Here is a 19672-nt window from a genome sequence, read left to right on the forward strand (position 1 = left end):
TTTAGATATCAGTGTCATCAATGAATTAGTTCAAGGATATTAAATGAGTATATATACAAGTAGTTTTATTTTTATTAAATAATGTAGCCTAAAGTTATCAAGTCCTATTATAGCATTTTTTTTTCTCTCCCATATATCTAGCGTGGCAAAATACGGTGAAAGGCAATCTATCAACCAACAATTCATAGATTTAGGTTGCATTCACCACTCAATAGTTGGAGAGTTTGGAACTTGGAAGAGTGTTGCAAGCAAGAATCAACTAATGATTAAAGATCGACTAATGATTAAGATCATCAAAATTCATAACTCATATATGCTCAAAGCAACATTAATCACTTAGGCTTGAATTCGAACAATTCATTCTTTAAATATGATTTTTTTTACGGATGCCCTTAATATGGTCCCTATTTTTAAAGGTTCTCTCTATATCACTATATTTGTATCGTCTTTACAAACCAATAGAAAAAACTTCATAACTCCACCAATTTGATGCACTAGGATTCGCTCTCCTTTCGCATCAAGCATAGTAATAACTCTAATATGCGCTAGTCCATGGCATGGAGCCTTATGTATTAATAATATGTAGAGCTGCCAAAACGGTTTACCCGACCATAAACAAGTTGACTCGTGTTGAATGTGTTAGTTGTGATGTTGAAGTTTGTTTGAAGTCTCACATTGCTTAGGTTCCCAAGATATGAAGTGTATAAATATGTGAGGACAACCTCACCCTTTGAGCTAACTTTGAGGATGAGATCCAAGCATATTTAACCTTGTATCAGAGCCGGGTTAAGGATTGCAATGTGGACATTTGACCCAGGACCACGCTAGGCGTGAGGGTGGGTGTTGAATGTGTTAGTTGTGATGTTGGAGTTTGTTTGAAGTCCCACATTGCTTAGGTTCTCGAGATGTGAAGTGTATAAATATGTGAGGGCAACCTCACCCTTTGAGCTAACTTTGGGGATGAGATCCAAGCATATTTAACAACTCGAATATGCCACAAACTTTATAAGACCAGGCTAAAATGTCATGTTTAAAAACGAGCTCCAAATAACCATTTACCGAGTTTGAACCTGTACGAGTTGCAGACTACCCGACCCTAAACGGGCCAATTCTTTATTATTATTTTTTTAAAAAAAATACTATGAAAAATAGAGAAATACTAAAAAAAATAGTATATAAAATACTAAAAAAAATAAAACTTGACGTTTTTATGAGTTGGTCCGCTAACCCGCTAAAACATAGGGCTAGAGATATGTCGGGCTCAAATTATTAAGACTGGGCCATATGTTTTAACGGGTTTGTCGTACCAACTCATACAAACTAGCTCATTTTAATAGCTCTAGTCAGTAGGTGGTTAGCGGGCACGACGATCTTTTATGCAGCTCATTTGGCTCGCTTGTGTTTGGATTATGTGGCACGAGAGGAATCACAGGTTGTTTCGGAACATGGCTTCTACTTTGCATCAACTGTTGGATAAGGTCAAATTGATTTCATATTGGTGGTTGAAGTCGACAAATGTTACATTAGTTTCGAATTTTCATTGTTGGTGGTCGAATCCATTGCTATGTATGGGTTTCGACTTTCTTTGACGTTATTGTAAACCTTTGTGGCCTCTGTTGGCATACCTTGTGCTGAGGAAATCACTTGTTTATTTCTTTTATATATATATATATATATATATATATATATATATATATATATATATATATATATATTCCATTTTGGACTCTTCAAAAAAAAAAAGCTCTAGTAATATGTTAAAGAGTGTGTCAAAAACATAAAAAGCATTAAATTATTGATTTTGGAATAACAAATAAAAATTATTTAATTAATAAATGTTTTAGACCAGACTTAAGGTTGGCCAAAGTCCAACTTCACTTTTTAAACCATCACATGACTCCTTAAAAAAAATACATAACCATTTCTTACAATATGTTTCATTATAAACCTAACCTCCAACTCTCATCCAGAGGTTCGCAGCCACAATATGTGCTAGATCAAACTATGGTGCAATATGTGGGAATGACTGCTAGTTCTCATCGTTTTTTATTCATAATCATGACGGATTGGAGGGGAACATGTTAGCAATCTTAAGATATTTTTGGTTTTCAACAATGTTTTAAAAATCGGATCGTGGATTGAACCAATGAGATCTCCGAGCCATGGTTCAACCGGTTGACTTATGATTGAAACGGATGATTAGTTAATATACATTTATTAAAAATATATTACAATAAAAATATGTTTTTTTTACAATACTTCCACAGACCCAAATCAATTACTTTTAGAGCCCAATAACTTTTTACGTTGATACGGACTTAGCCCAATGCATTTATCCATACCCAATTCATAAGAGCAACCCTAATGCATACATTATATAATCTTAGCCGCCACAACACATCAACACAATTCATAAGAGCAACCCTAATACACACATTATATAATCTTAGCCACCACAACACATCAACACAATGTCTTTCTTCTTTCTCTTTGTTTCTTCTTCTTTGTTTTCATATATCACACATGTTTTGCCATTTCATATGATTTTCAGATGCCAAAATTTATCTTTCTCTCTTCTCTTGCTATACAACATGATCTGATAACCCCTAGCCGCTTAATTCCTCCCTTTTCCAGTGGTGTTTTCGATTATTACCTGTATAAAAACACTAGATCTAGCATCTCTCAGATCCAGGTTTTAAAACATTGGTTTTCGGTGTTCAATCATGCTAGATCTGGAAGATATTTCTTAGATCTAGGTTTTATGTCAAACCTTCCAAACTATATTGACACCAGATCTAAATTTTTCTTTACCAAACTTGAGGCTAATCCAATATCACATCTTTTAGGCTATATAAGCATGACATCAACACAACTCAAGGTATGTTTGATTTGAAATATAGCTTTTACTTTAAGCACACACTAACTTAAGCATCATAGTGATTGCAGGTACGTACAACCCCACCGTTGGGTGAAGACGTGGATTCCAACGCCATCTGAAGGTTCAAAGAGTCGTCATCTCATGATACGTCATCAACTGTTGTTGTAGATCCAAGTTCTAAATTGAAACAGTAAGTTATGTATATTTAATTATTTATTAAAATATTCACAACATATATTTATGTTCATTATTCACAACATTAATTCGTAAAAAATAGTCAAATAAAAAACATTATTTCAACATAAAAATTGGAAATAAACTATTTTTTAGTATAATACGAAAAAATATATAAATTTTATTCATTGGTATTTTAATACTATATATATTTTTGCCAATACTAATGGATAAAAAATAAATATTCAGTCAAAAATAAATAAATATAATACTAATCTAGTTCTAAAAATTTATATTTTAATATCATTTACTAATTCTCCCGAATAATTTATTCATTAATAATTATACTATATTATATTACATGTACTATTTATATTTTAGGAAACCAGTATTACAATTGTATAACTTCCATATAATAATTTCAATAATATGTTAATTAAAAAATATTATAAATTTATTACTAATTTGTCAAAAAAATAAATAATATATTGCTAATTTCATTTAATATTTTACAATAATGTCTATTACCAATCATACTTTTGATTCTTATATCCCACATTATAAATTATTTTAGAGAGAAAAAAGTACTATTATATAATATCAATGAAGTATTAATTTAATTTTTTTCTATTATGCTCATAATTATTTACTACTATCCCTTTTCCATATATTTGTCCACCTTTGTGTCTTTATTCATCTGCATATATATTATTGGTACTTGATTATTTAACCTTCTCACGTTCCTCCTGTTGCATCCTCTCAAAATCTTCTTCTTTTGCATTCTTTTTAATTTTAATCTTGAATTATTATGATATGGTCATAATTTGAAGAATAATTCTTGCATATTCCTCTCTTTTTTAGTCTATGCATGTTTAATTTTAGTTCTTCATACAATGCGATTTTCCTCCATGGTCTTTGGCAGCTTCTCAGTCACAATACCAAATCATTCTTCAAGAGATTTTGCATTTTTTTTTCCTTTCACGACTTTGTTCTTCAAATAGTTATTTTATTGATTTCCTCACAGATTTGACGAATTTAGGGTACAACCATCTCTTGGTATGATCTCATGTCATATTTGAGTTTAGATTTACCTTGGTAATGTTTTTTTTGGTGCAATTATATCCCTTATATTTGACTGAACTGAGTAGGTTCTATCTAGAACTGAATCAATACAGTCGAATGTAAGGGATTGAACTGCACCATAATAGACATTGCCTAAGTATATTTATACTCAAATATGACATAGAATCGTATCAAGAGATGGTTGTACACTAAATTGCGACGAATGTATAAGAGTATAACCATAACCTTATTTATTTGAAGAACAAGGTTGCAAAGAAAAAACACATGCAAAAGGCTTTTGAAATATGATTTGGTATAGAGAGTGAGAAGTTGCCAATGACAATGGAGGAAAATAACATTGTACGACATAAAACAAAAATGTAACATGAATATATTTGATTAAAAAAGAAATGCATTTGCAAGAACAAATATTCAAAAACCAGATCAAAATCATTCATGTTTCATGATTCAAGGAATGAAAAAGAAGAAGGTTTTGAGAGGATACAACAAGAGGAACATGAGAAGATATATATGACATCTTGTCACGAGCATAATAAGTTGTAATTAAGTTGTTGTCTTCTCACCTATTATTTAAGATTTAATATTATGTAAACAAATATAAACTTTAATTTGCTTTGATTTTACAATGTCAAACATTTATAAGTAAATTGAGTAATTTCTATAAATGTTTGACAGAGTAATCTTAAGTGACAATTCAAATCACACATGGAACAATTATAAAGTGCTCATTAGTATAACCATTATTGGTAATAATAATAATTTTCTCTTTCCTATATAAGGTGCTCACTACTAGGGTAACCATTATTAATAATGATAAAAATATTCTCTAATTCTTTCATTATAAAAAAATTAAAATCGTATAAATAATTAATATGTAAAATAAAGTTTATATTTGTTTGCATAATAATAAAATAAAAAAATTAGACTTAATTATTGTTTTGCTCCCTTAATTAGTTTATAGGTTTCGTTTTAAGTCCCTTAAATAATAAATATTATGCTTTGGTCCCTTAACTTTATTCCTTTCAAGCAAAAAGATCTTTTAAGTCAGTTTTTTTGAACAAAACATTAGTTCATGCACAAATGGCACTTTGGCAAATGTATGTAAACTTATTTGACGTGGCATTTTCTTTGAGAAAATTTTTTCAGCAAAACTAGATTGAGAGAAAGATATAGGAATAGGAAAGTTTTTGAGAGCTCTCATTATGCAAAATTAGAAAGAAATCGATGAAGTAGAAAACGATCTGAAGGCAAATCGAATGAGAAGAAGGCGAATGGAACAAAGAAAAGACCTGAGCGCAACAAAAAAATTTGTTTGATTCGCCTTCTTCTCGTTCGATTCGCCTTCAAACCGTCTTCTTCTTCTTCAACGATTTCTTTCTAATTTTGCAGAATGAGAGCTAATTTCAATTTCTTTCCCTCTCAAAAACTTTCTTATTCCTATCTCTCTCTAGTTTTGTAGAAAAAAATTATCAAACAAAATGCCACATCAGATAAGTCGGCGTACATGCCAAAGTGCCACATGTGCAAGGAACTAACGTTTTCGTCAAAAAATTGACGGAAAAGATTTTTTTGGTTGGCGGAGATAAAGTTAAGGAACACATGGGTCCCACCAATTTTTTGGTGAAGCTCATTAACCACTTGAGCCCAATGACTTGGTTGATTTGATGTATTGATTGATATAAAAGAAAGATAGAAGAAATAAAGAAGAAATAAGTGTTTCTTATTTTTGAAAGTACCAAAATGTCCCTAACTAAAAAAATTTATAAAAAATAAAAGAACAATTTGAAAAGGACAAAAAAGACAATAACGAAGAAAATTGATTGAAAAATTAAGGGTCTGTTTGAAACAGTTTTCAAATACTCTTTTTTAGTTTTCAAAACTTAAAAAAGAAAAAACTTGTTTGAGAATCCTCTTTTCAAAAGTTGTTTTTAAATATTGTTTCCAATTTTATTATTTTAAAAATCTCAAGTAACAAAAACAAAATCTCACAAAACATTATTTCATAATAATAACTATAATAAATGTAATATTTCAAAACAACCTAAAAGAAAAATATAATAGGGTCAAATATTTGCTGAATCAACCATATCAGCACACCCTGTATATAATATATAACCTTATATTTATTGAACTTATAACTTAAATAAATTAAATTAAAGAAAAATGAAACTTATAACCCAAATCCAAAATATAATAGGGTCAAATAGTTTCATTTTTCTTTAATTTATTTAAGTTATAATTTCAATAAACATAAGTTTATATATTATGTACCGGGTATGTTAATATTGTTGATTGAACAAACATTGGGTCCTATTATATTTTTCTTTTCTGTTGTTTTGAAATATTACATTTATTATAGTTATTATTATGAAATAATGTTTTGTGAGATTTTGTTTTTGTTACTTGAGATTTTTAAAATAATAAAATTGGAAACAATATTTAAAAACAATTTTTGAAAAGAGGACTCTCAAACAAGTTTTTTCTTTTTTAAGTTTTGAAAACTAAAAAAGAGTATTTGAAAACTGTTTCAAACAGACCCTTAATTTTTCAATCAATTTTCTTCGTTATTGTCTTTTTTGTCATTTTCAAATTGTTTTTATAAAAAAAAATTAGTTAGGGACATTTTGGTACTTTCAAAAATAAGAAACACTTATTTCTTCTATTTTTCTTTTATATCAATCAATACATCAAATCAACAAAGTCATTGGGCTCAAGTAGTTAATGAGCTTCACCAAAAAGAATGAATTTCGGGAGAACCCGAGTTCGATTCCTGAGTGGAACAATTTCTTGGCTAAGCTTTACTTACCTCGCGGCCGAACTCTGGATTACTAGGGTCTCTTTCCCCTAGGAACCAGAGGGTTATAAACCAAAAAAAATCAATACATCAAATCTACTCTATCTCTCACCTACTTTTTTCTTCTTATATTCTCTCTCACTTATTTATCTCTTCTAACTTTCTTCTCACAATCAAACACTGCTTGGTGCTCGACTTGCTATCTAGATCACTTCATAAGTTCACAAGGAGGGAGTTTTATTTTTGAAATAGTACTAGTAAAATAACGTAAATATTTGACCTAGTGTCAGAAAATTATGGGACAACTCGTGGCACAGTCAAGCAAGATATTGTTTGTCGTTTTATGTCTTTGTGTGGTCTCTTTCAATTCAATGTAATCAACTTTCACCTCATCTCATGTACTCAGCTTTTACCTTTCTTCAAAACACGAATACCACATACCATACGACAAAGGAAAAGAACACGTACGCTAGAGGGGGTGTTAGAAACGTGACAACGACAGTATTTAAAACATGGCCATGTGCATTAACGTAGAACAAAGAACATTCATCATTTCAAGACTAGTTACAACTTCGAAGGATCCCCTTAACAACCAACTGCACTTGTAAATTACTAGTACAAATATATAACTTTGAAGGATCAGCCCTACTATATAAGGGAAAATCATTTTGGTTTTTTTTTACCATCGTTTAATTTAGTTCGAGTTAATTCTTTGATTTTATTATATTCAACATTACATTGTTTTTTTTTATTCAGCTTATAATTTATTTTCAAACACCGGTTAAGAAAGTACGGACACAAACTTTGCATTATAAATTTTTAAAAATAGAAAATATTTTTAAAGGCTAAAAATCGACCAACAATAATGATATTGTTAGGTTAAAATTTTTCATCTCAAACATCACATTTGTGTGTATGAATTTCATGTAATAATATTTATCATTTCGTCTCTATAATATCAACGAGAAAAAAAATTGTGTAGCAGTCATAGGTTTAGAAATGGGAGAAGAAGAAAAAAAATACTTGTAATAAAAAATTAGAAATCTTTTTTTGGTACAAAAAAATTAGAAATCTAAAAAAGTGATGCCTTTTTTTTTCATTCTCCATGTTATAATTATAGTAATTATTTTTTAAAAAGCACAAAAATTTAAAACAAGAAAAAGTAAAGGGTGTCTTTTTAAGACATGAGTGCTTCAACTTTTTCAACAAATATAAAACATGCATGCACCTAAATAAACAAAATATAGCATGGTTATTTTTTTTTGGGTAACTACATGGTTACGAAAAGTAATCAAAAAGTTAATCCTAACCAGCACATAATAATTGATCAAGAGTGAGCTGCTAGGACAGGTTCAAGATATAGCAAGGTTATCAAAACCGGACCGGACCGGCCGGTCGGACCGGTCGAACCGTGAACCGGTCATAAAAACGGTTCGATTTTGTGCAAAAAACGGATAGGAAACCGACCGGCAAAAAAACGCGTGAATCGGGGTCGAACCGGGTTGAACCGGCGAACCGGCCGGACGGTTCAAGCGATTTTGCAGATTTTTTATTTTTTTTTAAAAAAAAAATAGGGCAAAACGACGTCGTTTTAATTTTTTTTTTTAAAAAAAACTGAAACAAAACAACGACGTCGTAGGAATAGAAAATGTTTTTGTTTTTCATCTATTTTTCATTTGGTTTGAATTATAAATTTTAGAGGAGTGCTAGCAACACACTCTTTAACAAACACACTCTAACACACTCTCTTCTATTGGTTAAAATTTATACGGGTCCCATAAAAGTTATATGGGTCCACATTTTTTTATGGGACCCATGTGAATTTCAATCAATAAAAGAGAGTGTGTTGGAGTGTGTTTGTTAAAGAGTGTGTTGCTAGCATTATTCTAAATTTTATTTTATTTTGACTTGTGATATTTTATCTTTTTAATGTGTGAAATTATGAAATATTGAGCAATTATTCACATATATTTATCTATATATTAATTAAAATATATATTTAATTAAAAACGGTTCGACTCCGATTGAACCCGGTCCGACCAATTGAACCTTGAACCGGTGAGCTCGCCGGTTCGATGACCGGTCCGGTTCTAACAACCTTGAGATATAGCTTCTATACCCAAACAACCAATATAATATATCATTAACAAAACCTAAAAACAGCAAAAAAAATATTTAGCACCAAACAAATAGCTGTAAAATGTAAAAAAGAAAGACCAAAAATCTTATAAAGGGTGACACATTGTTGTTGATATCTAATTGCTACCCAACAATAAACAACTCAGCCCAAAATCATGTGCCTAAACTCTAAATCAATTGAGAAAATGATGAATTGACATACTCAATAATCATTATGATCTAAGGCATGCCATCTTTGACTTACTAGCATCAATAATGAACAATGATGCATAAAAATACCTGGAATCATTCCTACTAATAATTACATCAGTAAGCAGAAATTTTGCATAGGTAACTAAAAAAAAATATAATCAAGATCTCACGTCATGTCGATGAAGAATAGATAGGTGGTAAAGGCTTGAAAATATGAGAACCAAAGCTAGGCTAAGGGACGGAGTTCATTGTTCGCGTCCTTCTACATTGTTAGCAAGAGATCTTGAACTATTTCAGACATAGCTGGCCGGAATTCGGGTTCACGCTGAAAATAAAATAATAAGAATGAATAAAAGGATAATAGATGATATAGAGACAGTAAGGTGCATCTGATTTAATTACTTCAAATATTTTTGAAAACTCGGTACCCGGCCCATGGACCGACTAATCCGATTGGACCAATTCCACCGCCCACTTGCGAGGTCCCCATTTAAAGCCAAAGTTTGTTTTTTGCTCTATATGGACTAGCCCACCGAAATTGGCACCAGAGGGAATCAAACCTGAGACCTTGAGGGGAGCACACTCCCAAGGTCCCAAACCAACACCACTAGGCCATTTATTCGTACCAATAACCATGCAACTAAGATTACCTGAATACATGAAGAAACAATATCTGCAAAGCGTGACAACGACTTCATAGAATATGATCCATTTAAGCGAGGATCAACCATTTTTGACAATGCATCAATATCATGAAGTTGAGGAATTGCCCATCTGACCAAAAATTGCTCTCCACGAGGCCGTGACCTAAAATATGTATGTTGCCTTAGTCAAATCTAGTATTTAAAATATGGTTTCGCTTCAGCTGGAGTATAAAAGTAAAGGACAATGAACATAATTACAAATGAGATTGAACACCTGTCATAGGATTTTCTTCCAGTGAGGAGTTCTAGCATTACGACTCCGAAACTGAAGACATCACTTTGCTGTGTATAACTTCCCAACTCAAATTCTGGAGCACTGTAACCATGAGCTGTAAGGAGGTGTCCAGATAACTGAAATTGATGCCATGTTAGTCAGAAATGTAAAAAGAACAGAACAAGATATAAACTTAGATATTATTTTAGCTCTCGGTATCATCTATTATTTGTCTTTTCAAATAACAATTGCCGAGTGCTAGCAGGTGTTGACAGTTGAACCATATGGTCAGTCCCGGTGAACTGTGAACCGGTCGATCTGACCGGGTGAACCGTGAACCGGGCGGTTTGACCAGGTGAACCGTGGTTATTTCTCTTTACAAATAACAATTGCCGAGTGCTAAACAGTATCTTGACTCCTTTTCACACTTATGAAAGTCATAACATCATGTTTTTTTAGGTAATTTATTCCATAACGTTTCAATGATACTCTCAGGAACATATGAAACATTAAAAGCAGACAATTCATCATGAGACCAAACTAGAAATAAGTTGAAAATTTGGAGTTGAAGTTAAAATTGAAGATATACCTGACCAACAGTGCCAGAAGATAGCAAGTGACCTAATCCACAATCAGAGACACGCACTTCCGACTTTTCATTCAGGAGAACATTAGCAGATCTAAAATTTCGGTGAACAATAGGCGGCCGAAAGTTTTCATGCAGATACCTGATCCATGAAAAAAATAAAATAAAAAATTGATCATCGATGATACAAAAATAGCATTAAATATTGAGTTGATCAATAAACTCACTCTAAAGCCCTTGCAGCTCCAAGTGCGACCTTAATGCGTGCATTCCATGGAAATTTAATACAATGTTCGTCATCACCATGAAGTGCTTCATATAGGGTTCCATTATTACAATACTCGTATATAAGCAATCGTTGGTTATACTCAGCACAGTAGCCCACAAGCTTTGCGATATTGGCATGCTGAATTTTTGAGATGCTGGATACCAATTGAAGAAACTGTTCATCATTCTGGTCCTTGAAAGTGGTAGCATCCAGTTTCTTCACTGCCAGCAGCTACAGAGATCATTCAAAAGATATAAGCATGTGATGCACCGGGAAAACAAGTGAAGCCGGGAAAATGACATAACAAGTCATCTCAAACAATGAAAAAAAAAGGTTAAATGCTGTGGTAGAGATTTGAAAATCACAAAGCAGTACATTGCTTATAAACTGAAAGAACACTACCTTTCCATCAGGGAGCTCCGCTCTATACACAGATCCAAGAGTGCCTTCACCAATAAGATTTTCTTGGGAAAAGCTATTTGTATATTGCTGAAGTGATGCAACAGTATACATTTTGACTGAACTAGTCATAGCTTGTCTTTCGGTTGTTGTAGTTGCAATTGGATTGACGATGACTTTCTCACCAGGAATGATTGGCAAAGAATGTGGTGGCGGCTGCAGGAGTGGATGATGTGAACCATTATTGTATTCTGATGTTGAAGATATTGTGTTGAGTCTGTTGACATATACTTCTTGTTCATCCTGAGCCTTTGGAATCAAATTTGTTCTTCTATTTGGAACTTCATTTACACGCGGTGCTTTCTCAGCTGCGTCATTTTGAAATGGCAAATAAAGTTTGACAAGGTAATTCAGAATGGATATATTTTTGTTCTAAAACAAAATCGCTGACTAAGATGTATCATAGTTACCTTTTCCATCTTGATTAGTTGCTTCATAAACAGTGTTGTTGCGAGTAGGTTTATGCAAAGTTTGTGGAAAACCCTCCACATCAAGGTTCTGAGAATTTTTATTTTTTGACTCTTTCTTACAGCAACACACCATAAAAATACAAATTCCCAGAACGATAAATATTAATACACCGGCACTGGCAATCCAAATGGCATGCTTAGCTAGGAAAGACTTCTTAACATTTCCGGGCATCGGTGCTGTGAAGTCAGAAGGACTATATGCCACATGCCAAGGTGATTCTTCAGGGGATCGCCCGATAGGTAGAGGCAAAGGGGCTGCAGCAACAGGCGGAGATGGAATAATAGTAGTATTAAATGGATTCCCATCTTTTCTGCAAGGGACATGCCGCTATGTTAACTTGAATAAAATATCTTAAAATAAAGTAATGAATTCAATCAACCTATAGTTCCGTATACAAATCAAATCTACAAAGAAAAGTATGCTTAAAACATTGTTGTCAATCGTTGATTGCAGAAAAAGCAGTATGTTCAAATTCACTATGCCACAAGCCCACAAAGCTATACCGCCGCTATCGCTGCTATTTGACAAAACACTTAGTGTTTGCGGAACAATAGCACTTTGTTCAAATTCTGCTATATTGCGCTATAACCGCTACTGGAAAACACTGGCTTAACATTTGAAATGAAATAATTCTACTGCAGTATTCAGGTTTTATTGTTATTTCTCATACGTAATAAAGATACAGTAAAAAAGATCGCAAAGATCACACTTGGACCGGAAAACACAAAAAAGCAGAAAAACAAAAATTCCATTCAAACGATGGCTCACCTGAAATTAGCGATGCTCAACAAATTTGGAGGAATTGGGCCAGAGAATAAATTATTCTCTATATCCCTACATAACAATAAATTCACAAATTTAGCCGTAAAACATAGTTTCTACTTCCTATGCATTGTTGCAAGATATAGATGATATTTAATTATATGTTTGTAAAAAAGTACTCCTATTTGGATAGTAAGAATCGTACAAATCCTGAAGAGGAAGGTCCTGCAAAACAAAAAGGGTCCCTACAAGTCGATTGTTCTGCAACAGTCTGCAAATCCAAAATAAATAAATCATAACACATCCTCATTGAATAAGTAGAAAAACAGAATCTATTCTTAGCGAGAAAGTTTACTCACAATGTTGTAAGAGATGATAAACTCCCCATTGAAGAAGGCAGCTGACCGGTCAAGTTGTTATTGGCCAAATCCCTGCAGCATACCACAAGAGTCACATAAATATTATGTGCAAAGACATAAGAAATATAAGTAAACGCTATTTATCTTACGTAGTAACGAATCTAGTAAAATTAAGAATTAAGAAATTAAAAGGCTATTTCCTAACGATCCGATGGCAGCATATTCTCTTTCAAAATAGAGAAACATAACATGTCAAATAGTAACAAGTCAATATCGCATCACAAGGTGCAGATATATTTTTGCACTCACAAGTTTGACAATTGAGTTAATAAGGATAACGCATCTGGAATGCTTCCATTTAACCGATTTCCTGACAGAGACCTACACGTTAAAAAGCAAAAAAAAAAAAAAAAAGTTTTACTCAGTACATATGCTTCTTATCTAATGAATTGATAATAAATTAACCAATTTCTCGACAGAGGCCTAACCGTTAAAAGACAACATTACTAAATACAAAAAGAAAATCATGAATTTAGAGACGATGAAGATAACTTACAAGGTCCTCAAAGTAGGCGGTAAAGTGAATGGAATGGCACCTCCAATGTGGTTGTTGCTAAGATCACTGTGCAATGTGAAACACAAAGCTTAGTGAGGTTTTTACTTTCTAGTGAAAATACTATAGTTACAAAATTACTGATTAAGAGTTAAGTTTTCTCAATTAATCAAAAGTGTATCAGAAAAACACAGAGCAACATGTACCATAATCTTGAAATCGACACTTACATGTCTATAATGGACGGGAAATCCAAATTACTGCCAAGCTCTCCACCCAAATTCAAGCCTGCTAGTCGTCTGTCAACCGAAATATACAGTCTAATGAGTCTTATCCTAATTGTATCATTACCATTTGAAACAAATTATGTTAACAATAAGATAACAAATTATAATTTAAGAAAGGGAGAATGACTATACATCGCAGTTATGTTGGAGAAGACACAATCCACACCTTGCCAATGGTCGAAACATGGATCCCCTCCCACAGGCTTCCACCCTTGAAGAGGTGGTGAGTGCATAGCAACATATAGACTATTGATTGCAGCAACTGTGACCATAACACATATTAAGACACGTTAGTTCAAACCCTTGTGAAGGAAAAATTCTAAGTGTATGTTTGGTTCTGGAAACATTGATTTTGAATGAATTTGCCTATGTTTGGTATCACGGTGAATATGCCAGAATCGCGGTGATTCACCGTGACACCAAACATACACAAAATTCATGCTATAAAATTGATTCTGGCTAAAACCGAGATGAAGGTAATGTGATTTATGTTTGAATACATTCAAGTAAAAGTGAGTTGAACATTAAAGCGACAATTTCTGCTTAAAGTAGAATAAATTCTGGAGGCAAAATCAATTGTACTTTAGAGGAACCAAACATGTCAAAAACAACTCTACACCTCCATAATCAATTTTGGCCCTTTAGAAGTGTAACCAAACATAGACAACATAACAACTAATATACTAACATTTGTCTATAAAAAAAGACAATAGTTTACCTAACTTCTGCACTCAAATGTTACATGCAAATATTTAAACAAGTTCAGATACTGAGATTACCATCAACATTAAGGAAAAGACAAAAAATCAAATTTTTAAACTTATCAAATAATCCATCATAGAATCTACTTACGGCGAAAGTTCAAATGCTGTATTATAAAATAAAGGGTATCAAATAAACTAAAATAATGAATAAAAACACCATTCTATTGGTTTTTCTAAAATTGAAAATAGAAACAAAAGTAGAAAATAAGAAGTTTATACAATACCATCAACAGGGTCAGTGTCTGCAACACAGAAAGTTCCCAGTAGAATCACCATCATAGTAGTGACAAAGATTTGCACATGCAACTCCAAATTCAAAAACCCCATTTTCTCAAAAAGGAAAAAGCTTCCACCTTTGAAGCCACGACCAAGAACTATACAGAATCTGATGTAATTCTAAGAAGTGAAGTTCAAAACTTAGAAACTGAAGGGCAGAACAGAACAAGACAAAGGTTGAAACTTTGAGAAGAATCTGAGGTAATACTAAGAAAGGAAAGAAACCCTTTTGTAGAATGAAGCCCGAATAGAAGAAAAAGTGCAAACGGCAGAGAAAATTGGGCTTATAAAAAAAGAGTTTTTTTTTTTGGTGTGATATTAGAATGAAAATTGAAAAGAACTTACTATGAAATAGGTAAGAGAGAAACAAAATATGAGAAAATTAAGGAAGAGTTAGAAAACCTCAAACTCTAAGTATGTTCGCAAGTGTGTGTATACTGTGACACTCTCCAAAGTACTTTTTCTCGCTGTAGTGTTTTTGCTTTTCTCTCTCTCTTTTGTTTTGTTAAGTGTGTTCTCAAAAGAAGAGAGCGTGAGGGACCAGACCAGAGAGGAACGTTGTTTTGGAACGGTGAGTGAGTGATTAAGGATGTTATTTATATGCAGTGAATTGTTGATGTGGATTGTGGGGTCCACACTGTATCCGTTCTCATATCAGAGTCGATCGGGAACGGACAGAATGATGGTATTGGTGTGTGTACTACAGATTCTTAAAACATGCTGCTAGATTCCTAATTTGAAATACTAAATTTGTTTTTTTATCGAACATTATACTTTTTCAACACCTTAATGTCTTCAACTTAGGTTATAAGCTAGTGTTACCGAGCTTAACCTGAAATACTAAATTTGTTGGTATTCCTTTTTTTTTTTGTGTGTGTGATATGTTATACAAATAAATTTATTTACTCCATCAAGATCCAATTAAAAAAAAAACCCAAAAAAAAATATATTATTTTCTCCATCTAATTTCATATATGAGCACAAGTTCTTTTTAGGTTCATTGAATAAGTAATGTATTTTTGTTTTACTTAAAATAAGTAATGTATTTATCTCTACTAATATGTGTATCTAACATATATACACATGTTAAAGTATTTAAATATAAGGATTATGGACACATGTTAAGATATTCTAATCTATTACTAATATATTAAAATCTATTACCACAAAAGTTACTAATTTATTCTTAGTACTTTTAACCAAGTTGTAAGATTTATATCCTTCATTGTAATTTCACTAAAAAAAATATATAGAAACAATATAAGATAAATACAAAAAATATAGAAAGAATAAGATGAATAAAAAAAAATTATATAAGAATCTATGCATAAAAATAGGTACAAAAAAAAAACAATATAAAAATTATAGAGAGCTCAGTCAATAAAAATAAATTATCGAAAGAATATAAAAAATAAGTTGAATACATAAAAATAGGAATATATAAATAGAAACATAAACAATAACAATATTAAAAAAAAAAATATAAACAATATTTTTCATCAAAAATAAAATAAATAATATTACTTTACTACTACTAACTATATTAATAATAATAAGAAGAAAATAAAGTTAATTATTATCAAATTTTCTAAATTATCCTAGATATTCCTAATACTAAAATTTATAATTTTCAATTAAACAATATATACGGGACCTTTATTTGTCATTGAAACATAAAACATTGGATAAATAAGTTTTAAAAAAATAACATAATTAGTTTCACTTATATTTAATAATATTTTATTCTAAATAAATCTTCTACATTAAGATAATGATAAACTTAAATATCAAACTAAAGTCAATGGACCCATGCACGAGTCTTTAAACTAGTTAATATAAAAAATTTGTATTTAATAATGTAAAAAAATTAATATTTAAAAAATTAAAATGTATAAGTTTTAAAAAATAATGTATGCATTTGCTTCTTTTAACATTTGTGTCTTAGGACACATGTTAACATTCTCTTAACATAATAGTTTTATATTAAATACTAATATATAAAAAAAAAATTGAGAAAAAAGTTGAATTTTGGTAGTAAATATTTTTAGCAATCTTATTTATTGACATGCAATTTTGGTAAACAAATCACGCGTATAATCTTTTCCAAAAATAAAAATAAAAAATACAATGATGAAATAAAATTGATATATTTTTATTGTTTTTCCGGAAGTTTAGCCGTCGGATTCATACATTATAAACATATAGAAAATAAAGAATCTGAGATTCAACGCCTTTAATAATCTCTTCATCTAAAAAAATATATTAATTATTTTAAAAAAAATTATAATATGATCTTTGTGTTTTTGTTGAATGCTAAAATTAGAAGGTTGAATTTTCATTGTGTGGGGCTACATGTTGAGCACATGGTGATTGTAAAAGCTACTATTACTTCTATTGGAGCCTTGGAGGGGTAGCAATAGTGGAAGCTCTCTAGTTGATAAAATTTGACGCTTAATAATTGAGAGGTTGTGATTCAACATTCGTATCGTGAAATAAATAAATGTGTAAATTCTCTAGTAAATATTGGTTGTAACGTGAAGGATGGATGTGTTTTTTTTCTCTTATGTATGTAAGAGTGGCATTAGCTATGTATTTCTAACATATGTTTTGGAGATAGCTACCTCTCGTCTAATTCCAATTATAATATTCTATTTTTCTGAACATAGACCCTCATTATTTAAAAAAAATGTTATTATTCATATTTTTTAAAGTGTATATCCAAGACTATTTGAGTGTGTTTGTGTGTGAACATATGTGTGTAAGCGTGTTCATGACATTTAAAATTGTAATTAATTGTATTCATGGGTTGATTAATGGATCAAAAATCCAATTATATTCATTAAACGTAACATTTCTCATTTTCTTGTTTTCCATTTGTTTATCTATACTTATAAAGGGCTTTTTCTAACATGAACAAGTTACTCATGTTGTGCATGTACAAGTCTCAAATAATATTATAACGAATACGAATTTTACAAAATCGACCGTTGGATTGATAGATTATATCATATAGATCATCCAAAAAAAAATTTAGAAAAATTGAAAATCATTTTATATGTTATTGAGACCCATCAAAATTAATGGTATTTAATAAAAACTCATAAATCGCTAATTTTGATGGGTCTCAATAACATATCAAATGATTTTCAAATTTTCTAAAGAAAATTTATGGATGATCTATATGATATAATCTTTCAATCCAACGGTCGATTTTATAAAATTCGTATTCGTTATAATGTTATTCGGAACTTGTGCACCATGCACAACATGAGTAATTTGTGCATGTTAAGACTTGGCCTAAATATAAAGATAATATAAAAAAATTTGATATGGATTTTTTATAATACCAATAATACCTTTGACTTTTTTTAGCAATAAAAATCTTTTATTAACAAACTCATCATAACATAAAACATGTTTTTTTTTTGTTGACATAAGTTTGCATAATAGAAAATATGAATTACACATACAGACGTGGAACGCGTCTGTCTGGTCGCTAGTAATAATAAAAGGGTTCATGTTTACTACAAAAAAAAGACTTAATTAGTAAAATGACCCCTTAAAAAAAATTGGTTTCAGATTGGTCCCTTAAATAAAAAATGTCAGAATAGATCCCTTAAAAAAAAAGGTCCGAATATGTCTCACAAAGACATCTCCGTTAATCAGTTTGGTCCTAAAAAAAGGTCTGAATAGGACCAAACTGATTAACGGAAATGTCTTTATGAAACCTATTCGAACCTTTTTTTTCTTTAAGAGATCAATGTGAAATCAAAAATGTCTTTAAGGGACCATTTTACTAATAAAGAAAAAAAAAAGTTAATGTCAGTTGGTTGTACGATATAGAGGAAAACAAATTTATTAAGAATTAGATAATACTCCTAGCTTATACTGATGGTTGGTGCATGGATGGTTAATCAAGTAAGTATAAAAACAATTAATCATTTGAATTTAACGTATCCAGAGAATTTGTGCTAGCGTGAATATTACAATTTGCATTTGCAACCTCTAGTTGCATAATCATTGCCATAAACGAAATCATGGAAAGCACCAATAATTATGATTACTGACCACTTGATTTTGATTTTCTATCTATACAATGTTTTTTAACTTTAACTTGGATGAAATGAAAGGATACAATACATAAAATAAAAATAATTTTGCCAACAATGTATTGATAAACAATGTACAGTCATGAAATTCAAATTTATCGGGGGAAAGCTGGTACTTCTAATAATTTTTTTTAGAAGTCAAAGAATAAAATTAAATAAGGCACACGAAATGCCTAAGCCTAATAGTAAAATACTGAGTTGAAATAAAACCAGATCACATGTTAAGGTTACATTCAAGCTCAAGGGAAGAAGAAAGACCGTAGGATCTATGAGAAATCTCTAGTCATGCCATAAAACATCCTAATGTTCGAAGAAAACAAACAACAATTTATTCGCACTAAGAATGAGAGCATAGAAGATAAAAATTCCTTGAGATGCTACATTCCATTCTTCACACAATAACAACCAACTATTAGATTGTTTAAAAAAAAAAAACAATTATAAGATGTCCAGACAATCAACAAAATTCAACCACCACTTATGACAATCAAAACTAAAATATTTTTTATTGATTTTAAACCACCATCACCAAGAGATCATTTTAATATTCGCCCAGATCAAATAAATAACATTTTTAACACCAAAACCGATAGGAAACGA

At 31.1% G+C, this 19672-nt stretch overlaps 1 protein-coding gene across 1 annotated transcript; it reads right to left on the bottom strand.

Moving 5' to 3' along the window:
- Nucleotides 1-9040: 9040 nt before the first annotated feature.
- Nucleotides 9041-15730, bottom strand: LOC123907890 (protein STRUBBELIG-RECEPTOR FAMILY 3-like). The gene is made up of 15 exons (XM_045958336.1): nt 14912-15730; nt 14056-14185; nt 13867-13935; nt 13640-13705; nt 13393-13464; nt 13084-13155; nt 12930-12995; nt 12731-12796; nt 11902-12272; nt 11435-11799; nt 10992-11263; nt 10768-10906; nt 10179-10315; nt 9911-10067; nt 9041-9585 (listed from the first exon to the last, which is right to left on the bottom strand). Exons 1-15 carry the CDS (start codon nt 15012-15014, stop codon nt 9523-9525), a joined length of 2148 nt encoding a protein of 715 aa, XP_045814292.1. The 5' UTR covers nt 15015-15730; the 3' UTR covers nt 9041-9522.
- Between the last annotated feature and the right edge of the window lie 3942 nt (nt 15731-19672).

Source organism: Trifolium pratense, linkage group LG2, assembly GCF_020283565.1.
Source record: "Trifolium pratense cultivar HEN17-A07 linkage group LG2, ARS_RC_1.1, whole genome shotgun sequence".
In the NCBI taxonomy this organism is placed as follows: Eukaryota; Viridiplantae; Streptophyta; class Magnoliopsida; order Fabales; family Fabaceae; genus Trifolium; species Trifolium pratense.

What these genes read in the sequence shown, in the direction of transcription:
- LOC123907890 (XM_045958336.1), bottom strand. Translation starts at nt 15,014, where the DNA reads ATGGGGTTTTTGAATTTGGAGTTGCATGTGCAAATCTTTGTCACTACT. An exon ending in TTGAGCATCGCTAATTTCAG is followed by an intron (nt 12,273 to 12,730) that starts GTGAGCCATCGT and finishes TGTCCCTTGCAG; the next exon opens with AAAAGATGGGAATCCATTTA. An exon ending in AACTAATCAAGATGGAAAAG is followed by an intron (nt 11,800 to 11,901) that starts GTAACTATGATA and finishes AAAATGACGCAG; the next exon opens with CTGAGAAAGCACCGCGTGTA.